This window comes from Camelus ferus, chromosome 1 (assembly GCF_009834535.1).
Source record: "Camelus ferus isolate YT-003-E chromosome 1, BCGSAC_Cfer_1.0, whole genome shotgun sequence".
In the NCBI taxonomy this organism is placed as follows: Eukaryota; Metazoa; Chordata; class Mammalia; order Artiodactyla; family Camelidae; genus Camelus; species Camelus ferus.
The window spans coordinates 19,437,564-19,452,906 of record NC_045696.1 but is presented as its reverse complement, the minus strand read 5'-3'; the positions used below and the strand labels follow the sequence as shown (position 1 = coordinate 19,452,906).

At 30.4% G+C, this 15,343-nt stretch overlaps 1 protein-coding gene across 1 annotated transcript in view; it reads left to right on the top strand.

Moving 5' to 3' along the window:
- Window positions 1-15,343, top strand: part of NCAM2 (neural cell adhesion molecule 2) — a 433,297-nt gene that overhangs the window by 407,755 nt on the left and 10,199 nt on the right. The window contains 1 exon segment of the mRNA XM_006192306.2: window positions 14,598-14,802. Coding sequence (XP_006192368.1) covers window positions 14,598-14,802 — 205 coding nt within the window.

The window sequence follows — 15,343 nt, the reverse complement described above, 5'->3', positions numbered from 1 at the left end:
CTTTATTACTGGTACAAACCTTTTGTCTTTGTTGTGTGTTTTCATTTCTAACTCGATCAAATTCAATATCTCTGTATAATAAACATATGATCACTGAGTGATTTCTCTTTTGCTGTCAATGACACATCATCAGCAGACTCATATTGTAAAAAGAATTTAGAAACAACACCAAATACTGTTACTTTCATAATAAACTAGTTCTAGGGTCTTCTTAGAAGCTTCTACTACCAGTGAGAAGCAAAAATAGTCCAATGATATCATATTAATAAAGCACATTAATATAGTTAATAATTTAAGTAATGTAATGATAGAAGAAAAGTCTGTATTGCCAGCAAAAGTTTATAAAAACAGACATAAATGCTTAAAATGATTTTTCTCCAGTTCCTTTGATTAATATATTACTATAATTAAGTATGAACATCATGGAATAAAGTTGTAGAAAATCATTAAGGTTCTTGGTTCATGCACAGCCAAAGCATGAAACAACAATGGCTTTGGAAGTTTACAGATAGTAACAATAATGCAGAAACAGAGCAACTTCTATTTTTTTGACATACCACTGTGTTACACACTGTATGGAAGGCCTTGAGTGCAATATTTTATTTATTCTGAAGTAAATATCATTTCTCCCAAATTCTGGATGAGAACAGTGAGACCTAAAGAGGTTGAGTAATTTACGTAGTAAAACGTCGCAGACTTTTCATAAAACTTTATATCACTTTTTGTTTGTTTTAGCACTGAACGTGAGTTTAAATGATAATTCTTTAACATGTAAATTATTCAATTAGTTTTTATAAAGTGAAAAAAACAACTCTGGTTTAGACATCAATATATATTTCTCTTCTACAAACACAGCCAAGTGTTGCATTGCCAGATAAAAATGAAATAGTGTAGAAACTACAACAGAGAAAATATACTCATTTTCAAAATTTGCATTATTTTAAGGCACACTTAATCTTTCTTACTCCAGAACAGCTCACTCCCAAATGCATATCTTTATATATATAGTACCCATTAAAACATGTTTGAATACATTTCAAAGTAAAATTTTAATGATATCTATACACTGTTATAATATTTGAACTTCTTTCAATCGATACAGTAGTTATAGAAGTTTTATATATTGAGAGAGAGAAAATTCAGCTGTTTTTCTTTGTTATTGTCCTTGTTTTTATTTTTCCTGAAACCCCTTAAGAATGAGATGATATCAGTGGGAAATATGTGGTATTTTTGGACACTTTCATAGTGACTATCGCAGTAAATTTATATTACATTTTTAACTTTATATTAACTTATTTTGAGAGGCTACTGTTAAGAAACTAAAGAGATTTGAGGAAATTTACCCTAATGTTCTAATTAAATGCCATTATTTTATTATATCAACAAATTGAGGCTCAGAGAAGTATGACTAGTCATTGACAAAGTTGAGCATCGTACACTCTCAGTTTTCTTCATGTTTGTTTTATCAGTTTACAAAGATGGCATAACTAAATTTCTAGTCTGTAACTTACACAGTCTTCTATCTTTGACCTAGTTCCTTTGATTTCCTCTTCTCTGGACTATAGGAAAAACTTTGTGGCAAAGGAAAGTCTGTTCATTTACCAACTACCATTCCTTTCAGTAATCGTGGTACTTCTCTTAGGCAGCTGTTATCTTTCTCATTTCAACTTGTACATATAGCTGCGCTTCCACAGTCAGTGTAATAAAATCACATTGAGTTTATAGTCTTAAAAGACTATCAAGTTAAATTTTATCACTCTGATTTTTACGTATTTTCTAAAAATATTTTATAAAATAACCTATTTACATTTTTGTTAGAAATAGGTCATATTCTATTAATATAAAATGATTACTGTCTAGTAAAAACTAAAATAGATATTTCCATTTCAGCATCTCTTCTTAACATTTTAAGAAATCAAAACAAACAGCTTCAATACACAATTTATACAGTGGCTGTATACTTCTCTGCTGATTCCTCATTAATTATTACAAAAAGAAATACTGAATTGTTTAAAAATTTAGCCTGTTTCTGTTTAAATATGGTTGAAACAAAAATAAAACTTCTCTCTTCAAACTAGCATTTCTGTTTTAAAGAATCTCTGAAGGACAAACTTCAAATTGCTATTGTTTCTATATAATTTCTCAAAGGCTGAATTAGATATGTATGTTTCATGGACGATTAAATGTAAAACTCTCTGATGGACTTTAAAAATGACAAGAAAAATGCTCTGTTTCTTGGTGCTATAGGTGGAAAACAAAAATTATGAGGCTTTCATATACTATCCTGAGACTTACCGTACCACCAAATGGCTCAGATATGAAGGAAAGTTTATTTAAGGAAATGGAAATATTTCTCTACCGTAGAGTCTAGTATAGTTCATACTGAGTTTTCTCATACAAAAACAGGAAGCTGAAAATATTTGACTTGCCTGTGTGTTACTCATAACATAACATGTCATCTTTTTTTTTTTTTACTTGTTAAAGGACATAAAAGGTTGAATATTTAATTTATAGACATTCTCAGCCAATCCAGGTATGTTAGCCAGTCCCATGAAGATTTTAAAGATACTAACATTTTATTTTGCCTGCTCTTAAATATACTATATTTGATAGAGGAGTTTTAGGTTATACCAATATTGAGAGGAGTGTATAGAGTTCTTACATACCTCCTAACCCGGCATATGTGTAGCCTCCCCCATTATTAACGTGTGGAGTGATCTGTTTGTTACAATCAGTGAATCTACACTGACACATCATTTTTTACCCAAAGTTCATAGTTTGCATCAGGGTTCACTCTTGATATTGCACATTCTATGAGTTTCGATGAATGTATAATGACATGGATTACCATGATACTATCATACAAGATAGTTCCAAAGCCCTAAAAATGCTGTATGTTCTGCCTGCCTATTCATCCCTCCCTCTCGCCTCATCTCTGGCAACCGCTAATCTTTATTACTGTCTTCATAGTTCTGTCCTTTCCATAATGTCATAGAGTTGGAATCATACAGTTAGCACCCTTTCAGATTGGCTTCTTTCACTTAGTAATATGCATTTAAGGTTCTTCCATGTCTTTTCATGATGTGATGGTTCATTTCTTTTTAGCATTGAATAATATTCCATTGCCTAGATGTTCTATGGTTTATCCATTCACCAAATGAAGAATATTTGGGTTCTATTTTTTTAAGTGAATATCTACACTTCTATTTTAGAGCCGATAGTAGACAATGTATTCACTCAGAAGCACTATATAATAATATATAAGTGGATCTACATGTTTTGAATGGCTAGTTTTAATACTGATTTTTATATAACCCTAATGCAGAAATTGGAGTCTCTAAGACACAATAGAGTGTATAAAAATTGAAAATTTTCAAACCTAATATGTTATAAATTCCTTGGAAAATAATAATACCAGCCATATATTTGTTCATATTTTCCATTTACTGTCTTATACATTTAGAAAATTCAAAAATTTGCATATTAAAGAATTTTATAATAAACATGTTAAACAGTTTGGAATTTCAATAAGCAGTTTATAAAATATCAATTGTAGCTTAATCTTATGTGGGTGAGATTCAATTTTATCATATAATCTTTAAGAAAAAAAGCATTTTCTGCTTGTGCAAAAAATTTTAATTTCCAATTTATGTATGGAAAAGCCTTTTAATATTAACAGAAAAAAATGAACTTGACCAGTTAATGACTGAATTAAGGGAACTGACATTTAATTTATTCCTTTTTTAACACTGTCTTGTTTTGATCATATTTACTTCAATCTGAGAAGCTCCCTTTCCTACTAGCCAATAAAAATTTCATTATCTTATGGGCAAAAGCTAAATCAACTCCACCCCAAAGCAAACTAAACATTTACCATAAGATTTAAACTGCAAATGAAGAAAGTATACAGTTAATGAACTTCAAATGTAGCAATTTGAGTAGATAATTACGACATATAAAAATATATTGTATCTCTTTGTCCCATTTATTTGACAGTTTTGTGGCAAGTGGTCTACATTCTGACATATTTAAAATTTGAAATGTCAGTGAAGATAAGAGCATAGATATTCTGTTTCCGCCAGGACTTTGAGATATTTCACAATTTTTCATGCTTTATAATTATGCCAGAAATCATACTGAGAATTTAACAAGTTTCCATCAACATTCCCATAGAAGAATAATATCTTTATATTTTAGGTTGTTTACTTTTTATTGGGAATTGTTTTAAAAAGATAGATACTAAAACCTTAAGGTGGATTGGGTGGATAGTTAAAAAAAAAAAAGGGTGAAAGTTAGTGAACTACATGAACTGTCTTTCCATTTAAAAGTATACAGAATAATTATACATAGTTACACAAATTTATAGTATTGTTTTGTATTATACAGTGTCTTTTTTAAAATATATTAATAGGCATTAATTATCTAATGTTAATGTAATCACTAATCACATCTAAGAGACGAGTCTATTTACTAGATTCTTGAATGCAGACATCAAGCAGAGGTTGACATGCCTGTGTGCATTATGGAAACAGGTGTGGAATGGGAGAGAGGGGAGACTGGACAGACATTCCACAGCTGTAGCCCAGGCCTCTACCAGCTCCCTCCTAGCCATCGCGGCAGGCTCTGTTCCCTGTCTGTGAACCTCTGCCAACTCCCTACCATCTTTTAGAAAAAGGTCACAGGTTTTGTTGTTGGTGATGTTCATTTATTTTGTTTTGGTTGATTGATTCATTTGTTTATCTATTCTATTCCAAGGTCTATTCTCTTTAATCTCATCATTTATCACCAGTTACCCCCAATAGCACACCTCTAATATCCATTTATATAACTGCTAATTTCAGAATACATTGTATATTTACCATCTCCATCTTTGCTCACATGACATTCTGACTGAAATGGACTCCTCTTGGCATGTAGAAAGTTTATTTTTTAACATTATCTTGAAAGTTACCCTCTCTAGCAAGCCTTCCTTGACCACTAACCATTAACTTACATGCTTCTTCCACCCATCTGCTGGGGTCGCATTATTTTTCACAGCTGGGAAAGCAATCGATTGCACTGAATTTCAGTTTCTAAGGTACATGTCTTACTCACCAAGAGTCCTTTGCCTTTGTCTTATTTTTTTCTTACAACTGCTTAACAAACTAGTTTAATAACATTGTGATAAATGAAAGTGTGATCACATGTCTTTGACCAATTTATCCCTGAACAAAAACACCACTATTGTAATATAAAGGACAAGATGATATTTTGAAAAGATATTTAAGTTATAATTCCAGCTTTGTTAAACAAACCTAGAGAAACATACAGAAAAAGACACTCAGAAAAGAGTATAGTGTTTTACAATTATAAATGTCATTTATATAATATACATGTTTATAATTCCCCTCCCATTACTAAACCAATTATCCTCAATTAGCCACTTTTTCTTGCCCCAAATCAAATATTTAGTTTAAAAAAAGAGTCTGGTTTATTAGTGCTGCCTCCTGACCCCACCATCTTCCATGTAATACCTCTGAGAAGGAAAAAGTGACTTGAAGAGAAATTTTGGATTAACACTGAGTTTATATTTTTTAAAAAATAATTATACGTGTAACATGATTTTGAGAGAAAAATCAAAATGACTGGAGAATAGAGACATGTTAATAAGGAACAGGTGATATAAAATACAATCTTTACCCCGCTCCCCAAAATAGTAGGGTTGTATGAAAAGAAATTTAGTATTAAGCAATTGACTGTCTACATCAATACTGTTTAACAGAGTACACACAGAAAAGACATGATCATCTTTTTAACATGTACTGAAAGTAGCCTGAAGGTTTAAACATGTATGAATAACAACATAAGGCTTTATTGATATATTTGAGTAATGTTGAAAATGTTGGTGAATTTTCCTTATAATTTTTAAAATCTGATCATTTCAAATGCCTAAATTAATGTGTGAATACTACAAATAGTATCATCGAAGAACAAGAAAGGTGAAAAATCATACACAGTGAAATTTCACGTAAGGATTAACCTCCAACATGACTTTCATGATTTGTTTCTAGGTACATAAGGAGCTCAGATGAACTCAATACATGTTCATTTAAAACACAGCTAGCTACTTTTATGTGATTCTAAAAACTAAAAATCCCTCAGACAGATCACAAAGCACTTAGAAATTGGTATAATTTCATATAACTATTTCCTCAAGATTCTAATAGTTTTGATTTTTAATATATTTTTAAGGTTTTCAATTTCAAAATTCCAGTATTCTTTTTCCAAAATGCAATTTTTCATAAAAGACTCTTTGCAGTTTTCTCTTCACTGATGACAGTACTCTTTTCACACCATCACAGATTTACCAGCATTATGTACTTTTTTTCCTTTAAATAATTCACTGAAAAATGTGTGAGATTATGTTATATCCATGGTTTTCTTACAACTAGTTCAGTAAGCAATTAAATATCTGAATAAAATGAACTTGATTGCACTTAAAAAATTGCTAATAAGTTCATTTTGTCAGGAAGCTGGATGATATAAATGCTTTATCTCATAAATGCTATGATTTGTCCAAAAGGGAACAGACAGATGACAAAGTAAAAGATTAAAACACAAAGGGAGTATAAGTCTTAATTTAGGAAGGAGACTTGGATCCACTTTTTAATCATCTTTTGAGAGTCTTCATCTTATTTTTATTTAAATAAAGATAAATGTGTCTAAAATACTGTGCAAAATAATCAGAACAATAAAACTAACAAAAATGATAACTATATATATATTCTTGTCCCCAAACTGAGCAAAAGTCAGTGTCACCCGTCAGAAACAGTAAGAGCATTATCATTCATTTCAACATCTTTCCATGATCAAAAAGGCTTTTAATCTGACATATGGAAATAAGGGACTAACCAAAAAAATAACTTACTATATGAATAATGAATAAATAAAAAAGAAATATTACACAAAAAAACTTGAGTTCTGATCACAATGAAATGCACATTGAAAGCTAGAAGAATGAAAATATACTTAAAACTTAGGCCTTAATATAGAGTGTTTATCAAAAACAATCATGAAAAAACACTTGTAAAATATAAACATGCATTTTACAATTATTTTTATGAATCATAGTTCATGAATGCTCAAATATTTGAGCTAAAATCTAGGAGTTTTGGGTAAAAGTAGAGAAGTTTTCATTTTTAAAAAGAAGATGCTATAAACAAAGAATAATAAGTTGCTAGAAACAAAGTTGTGAGTAACAGGTGTAGTAAATGCAATAACAAAGTATTTGTTTAGTGTTTTGGAATTTTCAATGTAGCTTCCTATGATTCTCAAATAATATTTAGCTAGGACACATGGGAATTATTATCCACATTTCATCAGTAAGGAAAGAGAATAAAATTACAATTATGATTTAGAGATGTCGAATTATAGTAAGTGGGCCACAAAATGAGTGAACAATACCACAGTGGACATAAAAAAAATTAGAGTTTCCATCAACATTTATTTTTATCATCTTTATAATTATTTTTATGTCTTATAATTGTACATTGCAATTTCCTCAAAGGATCAATATATTATGAAATGTTACTTGTTTAAAACTTAAAAGAAAATCACATTATCATAGAATGAAATAATTTTCCTTTGGGGTTGTACGGGGAAGCAATTTAAAAAGTGGCTTGGATTAGAAGAAGAATATAAACTCCAATCATAGTTGCTCTTGAGTTTGTTGTTTGAATATTTAAAATATTTGAATTAATGGAAAATGATATTTTCAATCATCCTTGATGATACAGTTTGCAATGATTTGCTTCTTTCTATTTAATACAATTAAAGGGATATTGACAAGACATTGGAAACCTCAGAAGTTCAAACATGAATCAAAACTCAATAGATCCATCAATTCAGGGATGAACAGCAGTCACCATAAATGCAGGATACCCAAGTCATGACATAACAAAAGTAATGTGGTATTTGGAGAAATGGAAATAGTGTGGCATCGTGCTTAGATTGTTAATATCAGCAGTTTCAACATTTCCCTCTATAACGGTGAATTTTACAACGTACACAAATCAGTTTTTTTCCTCTGTTTGTGATTATACCTGCAAAAGATGATCTGAAATTCATGTTGTTTCAAATATGTAAAAGTAGATATTTGGAATCATTTTTCTAAATACCTAAAATATTTAAATATGTCATTATGCCTGATTCCTCATTTAGTATAAGTGAGAAGACTATGTAGTCTAAAGACAAATCATAACTAATGTAGGTTGTGTTTAGCAGGTCAGAGATTCTCTGTAGGAAACAGAAAGTCTTATAAATGCAGCATTTCCCTACACATCTCCTCAGGGTTGGAAAACATTATTTTCTGTCTTGACAAGTGGATTATGCCAAGAAATGCAAAGCCTGCAGCTTTGTCTTTGCTGGGGGAATCTTGGGATTGTAATTGATTTTCAATATCCCCACTGTTTTAAAAGCTGTAAAACATTAAAATTTTAAAATATTTTAAAAATATATTTTTCTGTTGGCATAGTCTAGACTTTAGCCTTATTTTTGTATTTTGGCTTTTTCTATTATACTTCCTTATTCTTAGTTGATTTGGGGGATCCTAAAAAAAAAATCACAGAACATTATTAGTTTAAAATAATTTTCAAATATATAAATGGCAGGTGATTTTAGAAAACAGCTGTCTAACATAACAAAAGAAACTATGTGAAATCTTTAAGGATGGTAGTTGGCTTTTAAATTAGTGCAATATGTTTTCTCTTAAAAGCATGTATTACCCTAGAATGAAACTTCTGCAATGCGAGGCGATTACCATAATCCTAGCAAAAGCTCTAGGTATTAACTGTATGTCCTTCTTAATCTAAAAATCTCATCCCTTTGTTCCTTTGTTGTGTTTTTTGGAATCCAGTAAGTGAAGTTAAATTTGGGAAACTGATGCTTCATAAGTAAAAATGAACTTAGATGATCTGAAAGTCGTGTTGTTTCAAATTTTAAATAGATGTATAGAATAAGCCTAAATAAAGACTTCTGTTAATTTTATTCCATCTTAGTACATAACAGGAAACCTTTCTAATTCTGTAATAATTCTGTAACACTCAATGAAGGTTTGTGAAACATAAGTGGATTAATGATCCTTTAAGAAAATAATGAAACTATGTGGACACAAACATCTTTGGGTAATCTAGATGTCTGATTTTAAAGTAGCTGACCATTGTGGCTTAGATGGATTTCAAATGCAGAGTTGCCCACTCCATCTCTTTCCACATAGGGTGAAACATACGTGTGTATAGATTTGTGTCTCGATTTTCCATAGATCATTTGATATTTGAAGGTGTGTCACACTAGGCAGGATGAAGGAAGAACAGGTAAACAGGAGACGAATAGACCTACTTCTATTGTGGACAGGTATCATATCTAGTCATGTTATGATAAACATCAAAAGAGTTTTTCTTGTTGTCTTTTATACACTTAAATTTACTGTATTTAGCAGTACCTCTTATGAAAATAAGAACCACTATCCTGGGAGCAACAAACAAATCTCCATTAGGACCCTACAAATTAAAAAAGCATTTTTTTTCTCCATATCTTTATCACAGCTTTCCACATCTAAAAGTAGTTCTCAATCTATAGAAAAAGAGTTAAATAAAATCCTGAACTATTTAAGGAGTCAAAAAGCAATGTTAGTTTTATGAATAAAGGATACTGATTTTTTAATATCAAGTATAATTTTCTTGGAAAATTAACTCAGTGTTTTGGCAGTGAGTTAATTTATGCAACAGAAACATGAAAAGACATGCAGGTGGCATATTTGGAATAAATTTTTTTTTCTTATTTTAGTGCTTTGATTTTATATTTTGATGACAATTAGAATGCAATTACATAAAGGTTTGGGGATATGTATTGGTTTAGTTAGCCAATTTAGAAATTTAGTTTGGTTGGTTTGGTTTAATTAGCCAATATCTAAATTGTTAGAAAAAGTTAGAAATTGCCTAGCTAAACAAATTTCATGGTGTGGGAGGCGCAGTGTTGAGGGAGGTTATACAAATTCGTTTAGATTGACTCTCATTTTTTTTTGACAATAAAATGTCTACCAAAAATAGATGTTTGAACTTTTTGATTTCTAAATTATTTATTCTTATACAATTCTAATATGAAATCTCTTTTCAAAAGAGCATAGAAAAGATCACTAATAAAGGAGCTGAAAGCAAGAATCAAAAATATATAAAAGCAAGAAATAATTGTTTGTATTATTATACTTTATTTAAATAGCTGTTTATCCACTAGTAGTATAGGAGAAATGGATATTGATATTTTTATGTAAGCAAATTATACATTTTAATTTATTCTATATTTTATTGCTGTCTTTTGATTATTTGATGCTGAATATCAAATACAAAATAATGACTTGAATACAGGTATAAAAAAATAAAACCTGAAGCTAGTCTTCATTTGTACAGATCTAATATTAAGTAAGGGTTCTCTTGTGACTTAGGTCACTGTAGTTTCTGTTCCTCATTTTCATTATGTAGAAGGTAGACCTGAAAATACATATTTATAGAGTTGTAATAAAAATTATATCATAAAACACACATGTAAGTATTTGGGAAGCTATAAAAGAAAAGATGCATTTAAAAATCCTGTAAATGGTTGCTATGCTCAGTTTCTATTTGTTATACAATTAAAATCATAATTAACTTATCAAGAAATTTTTTTTTTGTATATTACTGAGAAAATAAATTACTGCTAGAGCACAAATCCTAGTGATGTAATGTTACATAGAGTTACAGCTTTGTTTGTGAAAAGTCCAAAAACAAGTAAATGAACTTTCACAGTGGAGGAAGATGGTGGCAGAAAAAAGAGAAAACATTAGAATATTTAGCTTGTATAGTTATTGTAGCCTAACTTCATGGGATAAGAGAAAGTGTAAGCATTTATATACATTCTCAAGCTGAAATTTAAAAAAAAAACATAACTTTCAAAAGACAACATACTTATATATTTATAGCATAAACCTATTTGATGTCCATGCCTATCCTCCATAGTGACAAAATTATATTTGGTTTTTCATAAAAATAATTTCAAGTAATATTCCAATATTGTAATCATAAGCTTAAAAGGTATAATTTTGTTTCTCTAGAAAAAAAGTAATAGCTACTTTAGCATCAATATTCCCTCACCATAAGGTGCTTTAGAAATATAATGTTTCTAAGAGCTTTTTCTAACTTGGGAATGAAAGAGATCGATATACTGGTTTAATGTTAAAAGGTCACAAATAAAATATTTATCATCTAAAAGCTAACTAGCTAAACCTAAGTCATTAAAAAAAAAAAAAACCCTAAGTCTCCTGTATTCTCAGGAGAATAATCAATGCTTAATAAGAGATACTGAAGTTTGCTGATGAAGAAATATATTTAATGGACTAACTTTAAATGGTCTATTTTTTCACCAAAATATGATTTTCCCAGAATTTTGCATAGTACAATAATAATAAAATAAAAATTTGCATAGTAGGAGTATAATAATGGTTTAAAAAATAAAATTGTTAAATTTTTGCTTAGTGCTGGGCAGTAAGTGTTTGAAATGTTAAATACGTTATTATACTCACAACAATTTTTCCAACAACCTCATAACCCAGTTTGTGGTGGTTGTTTCCTAATTGTCCCCATTTCAATGAAGAGGCATCTTAGGCTTAGAGAAAAGTTAGCTGACACAGCCAAGGATACACAGGAGTAAGTGATGGAACCCGAATTTTCTGACACCAGCTCTAGTGTATTTTAGTACAAAGCAAGAGTCTTCACATTTTAAAAAGATAAATGGAGATTTATATACTGGACCAGATATATCATCACTGAGCTATGAGATTTATTGCCTAGAACTACGTCCGCATGTGAGAGGAGCCTAAACGAAGTAGGTAAGAAGTGATTAGTTTAAAGCTTGAATGTCATTGAGTCAGTATATCTACAGCGGCTAAAGCCCAATCGGATATGTATTTTTCTACTACGCTTGTCTCAGCTTTGATTATTGAATCATGCACAGAACACCCAAAATGATTTCTTATGAATTTTGAAAAAAGTGTATTTTTGCCTTATATACAATCAAAAGTATTTCACAGGCGAGTTGTCTTCATTATATTGCAATCCTAGATTCAATGAGAATCATTTATATTTTAAAATAGATAATGGAAGCAAATGTATAAAATGATTTTTTAAATTGCTAAAAGAAATCATTTTCTTGATACATTGTTTTATAGCATTGTTTTAATCTTGCAAATAAATACACCTTTGAGAATGATAAATCATATTTGGAATCTCATTGCCTATCTGTATATTGGAACTTGGCCAAAAAAAACCCCACTAAATTTCCATGGCTGAAAAATCCTTTTGTTTCTCTAGTCTTTCCTTAAAGTGGGTTCATGTGATAAGAGAATAGTTCTGTGGAAGCTAATGATTTCTTTGGATATGAGCTAGGAAATTTTGCTACACTAAAACCATCTAAATAGGGTGTTAAACTTTGATGTGGAAGGAGATTCTGAAATTGGCATGAAAATATTTTTTTTTCCTCCAACATTGTTTTGTGTTTATTACCTGTTTCTCATTATCAGAAATAAAATAATTATAATCAAAATTACACTTTTCTTGGGCATGTGAGTTCCCAGTTTGTTGATTCAGTACTTAAAGAATTCTTATTTGCAACATCATGGGACGCTGGAGAAGTACAGCTGTATTTCAGCACAGGTGAACAAGAGTTGCCTGGTGAGTGTCAGGCACCAATGTCACAAATAGAATGGTTTTTATTAATCTATTTTCAAGCTCTGAGAGTGTTAAGAAATATAAATAACATGTATTTCCTGGAAAAAAATAAAATAAATTGAGACATGAGGTTCATAAAAATAAACTAGGATTCAGACAGATGTGATATATTCAAGACTAGCCTGTTAGTGGAAGATTCAAAATAAGAATAATTATGTCTAAAAAAATAGTTATATCTAAAAAAAAAAAAGAACCTAAATACAAAACAGAAACAGACTCATAGACATATAATATAAAGTTGTGGTTGCCAAGGGGGAGGAGGGTGAAAAGGGATAGACTGGGAGTTCAAAATTTGTAGATATTGACAGATATATGTAGAATAGATAAACAAGATTATACTGTATAGCACAGAGAAATATATACAGGATCTTGTGGTAGCTCACAGTGAAAAAGAAATGTGACTATCAATATATGTATGTTCATGTATAACTGAAAAATTGTGCTCTACACTGAAGTTGACACAACATTGTAAAATGACTATAACTCAATAAAAAAAATTTAAAAAAAAATAAGTAGCCCAAACTCATCAAGATGTTTAAAAAAAATAGTTATATCGATTCCTTTGGATCACAATTCTTCAAGTCATTATTAAAATATATTAAACCTAATTTAAAACACATGACTTACCAAATCTTTGTTTTACATATACATTTTTTCAGAAATGGTTTTCTCAAAACCAAAATTTGCATCTGTCCCTGTATCTGTCACTTGTAATACACATCACTCACATACTGAGCATGCTGTTATGATGCTGAGTGATAAGTGTATTTCATCTTTAAGAAAAGATCATTATAATTTTATAATGTTATGTAAGCAAATTTTTACCTAATCATGTTGAGTCATCTTTGAATAATTCTATAAAAGTGTCTTTTTTTTTCCCTCTAGATAACACAATATCGCCAGTTTAATCCTGTGTTTTTCCATTGCCCTCATTCTCCTAACTACATTGTTATAGCTCAGTAGTCTGCCCTCATATTCAATTACAGGCATTTAACATTTGATCCGTTTTCTCCATACCAGCCCCTCTGCCATGTCTACTTTCTCAGTCAGCATATTCCACCCTAGTCTCAATCATCTCTTTCCTGGGTACTTTGCATATGATTTTCCTGCAACTACATGCCAAGAAAAATTGTCTCCCAACTTCCCCTGACCTCTTCATGATACGACATCAGAAAGGTCATAAGTACCATAGTTCTTTTAAAGTTTGCCCCTAGTTTAATATGATTTCTTAAAATATTAACTGGAAAATACAAGTAAACCATTTATTCTAAAAATGATAATTTTAAAAATATTTCTAAGCAGATACTTGTAAAGTGTATTATCTGTCAAAGCAAACTGGTAAGGCCATCATTTGCAAGCTTAAGCCTTAAAATTAAAATAATTCTGTATGGAACATTTAACACTTCTTTTGAGGAATTTTGACTGTATTTTTCTTTTAACAAAGTGATGATCTATTAATGGCTGTGACTTTTTGACAGAGTATAGTTAGGGTTATGATAATATTCATTATCTTTCCCAAAGGGAATCAAGAAGTATATTAGTAAGAAGAGTCACTTAGAGTTTTTTATTCTAAGGAAAATTTGTAAAAAATATTTCAAATCCTTAACATGTCAGTTGCTTAAAATGGTATTTGAAAACCAGACAATAGCTCTCAACAATTATGAAATCGAAGTCTGCCAGTGAATTTATTTTTCCTGTCTCTTGAGATAAGTGTTTCTAGGATTAGATGATTTCTTTTTTAAATAATTGTATAATCTTTTCTAATTTGGGGTTTAATAAAATTGTTCTCTTTTATTTTTTAAGACACACTTTTTAATGGTCTTGGGCTTGGAGCGGTCATTGGTCTGGGAGTTGCCGCCCTCTTGCTAATCCTTGTGGTAACAGATGTCAGCTGCTTCTTTATCCGACAATGTGGGTTATTGATGTGCATCACCAGGAGAATGTGTGGGAAGAAAAGTGGCTCCAGTGGCAAAAGTAAAGAACTTGAAGAGGGAAAAGCTGCATACCTGTGAGTATCACACATCTGCACCAATGGTAGCCATTTCGTACATCTTTTTATTGTTGAGTCACTTCTATGCATTTTCCTGTATACATTTAGGAGCGTATGGTCTCATAAATTATTTTCTAGACTCTAGATATAGGAGAATCCATTTTGCATGGCTGCATTTTTTTTAAATCTCCAAGCCTATTTCATTCCTACTAGGCAATTTGTCTATATTTCTTATGGATATTCTGTAAGGAATAGTTTCACTTCATGGGATGATAAATTAGATAGCCTACATTTTCAATCTTAAAAAAGCAGGTTAAATTCACAATCAAAATGTCACCTTCTTACTTGTTGGACACAACACATAGCAAAGAAAAAACCAAAATTAGACTCTACTTCATGCTTGAAAGAGATATTAATCACATAGCAAATATGGTGGAAACAATTCACTATCCGGTATATTTTATTTTGCTCATAGGAACGTGTTTTACTTCCTAATAACTTGCTGTATTTTTAAATTGTCTTATTAACTAAACAAACATGTCATCAAATTTAGTTTAGT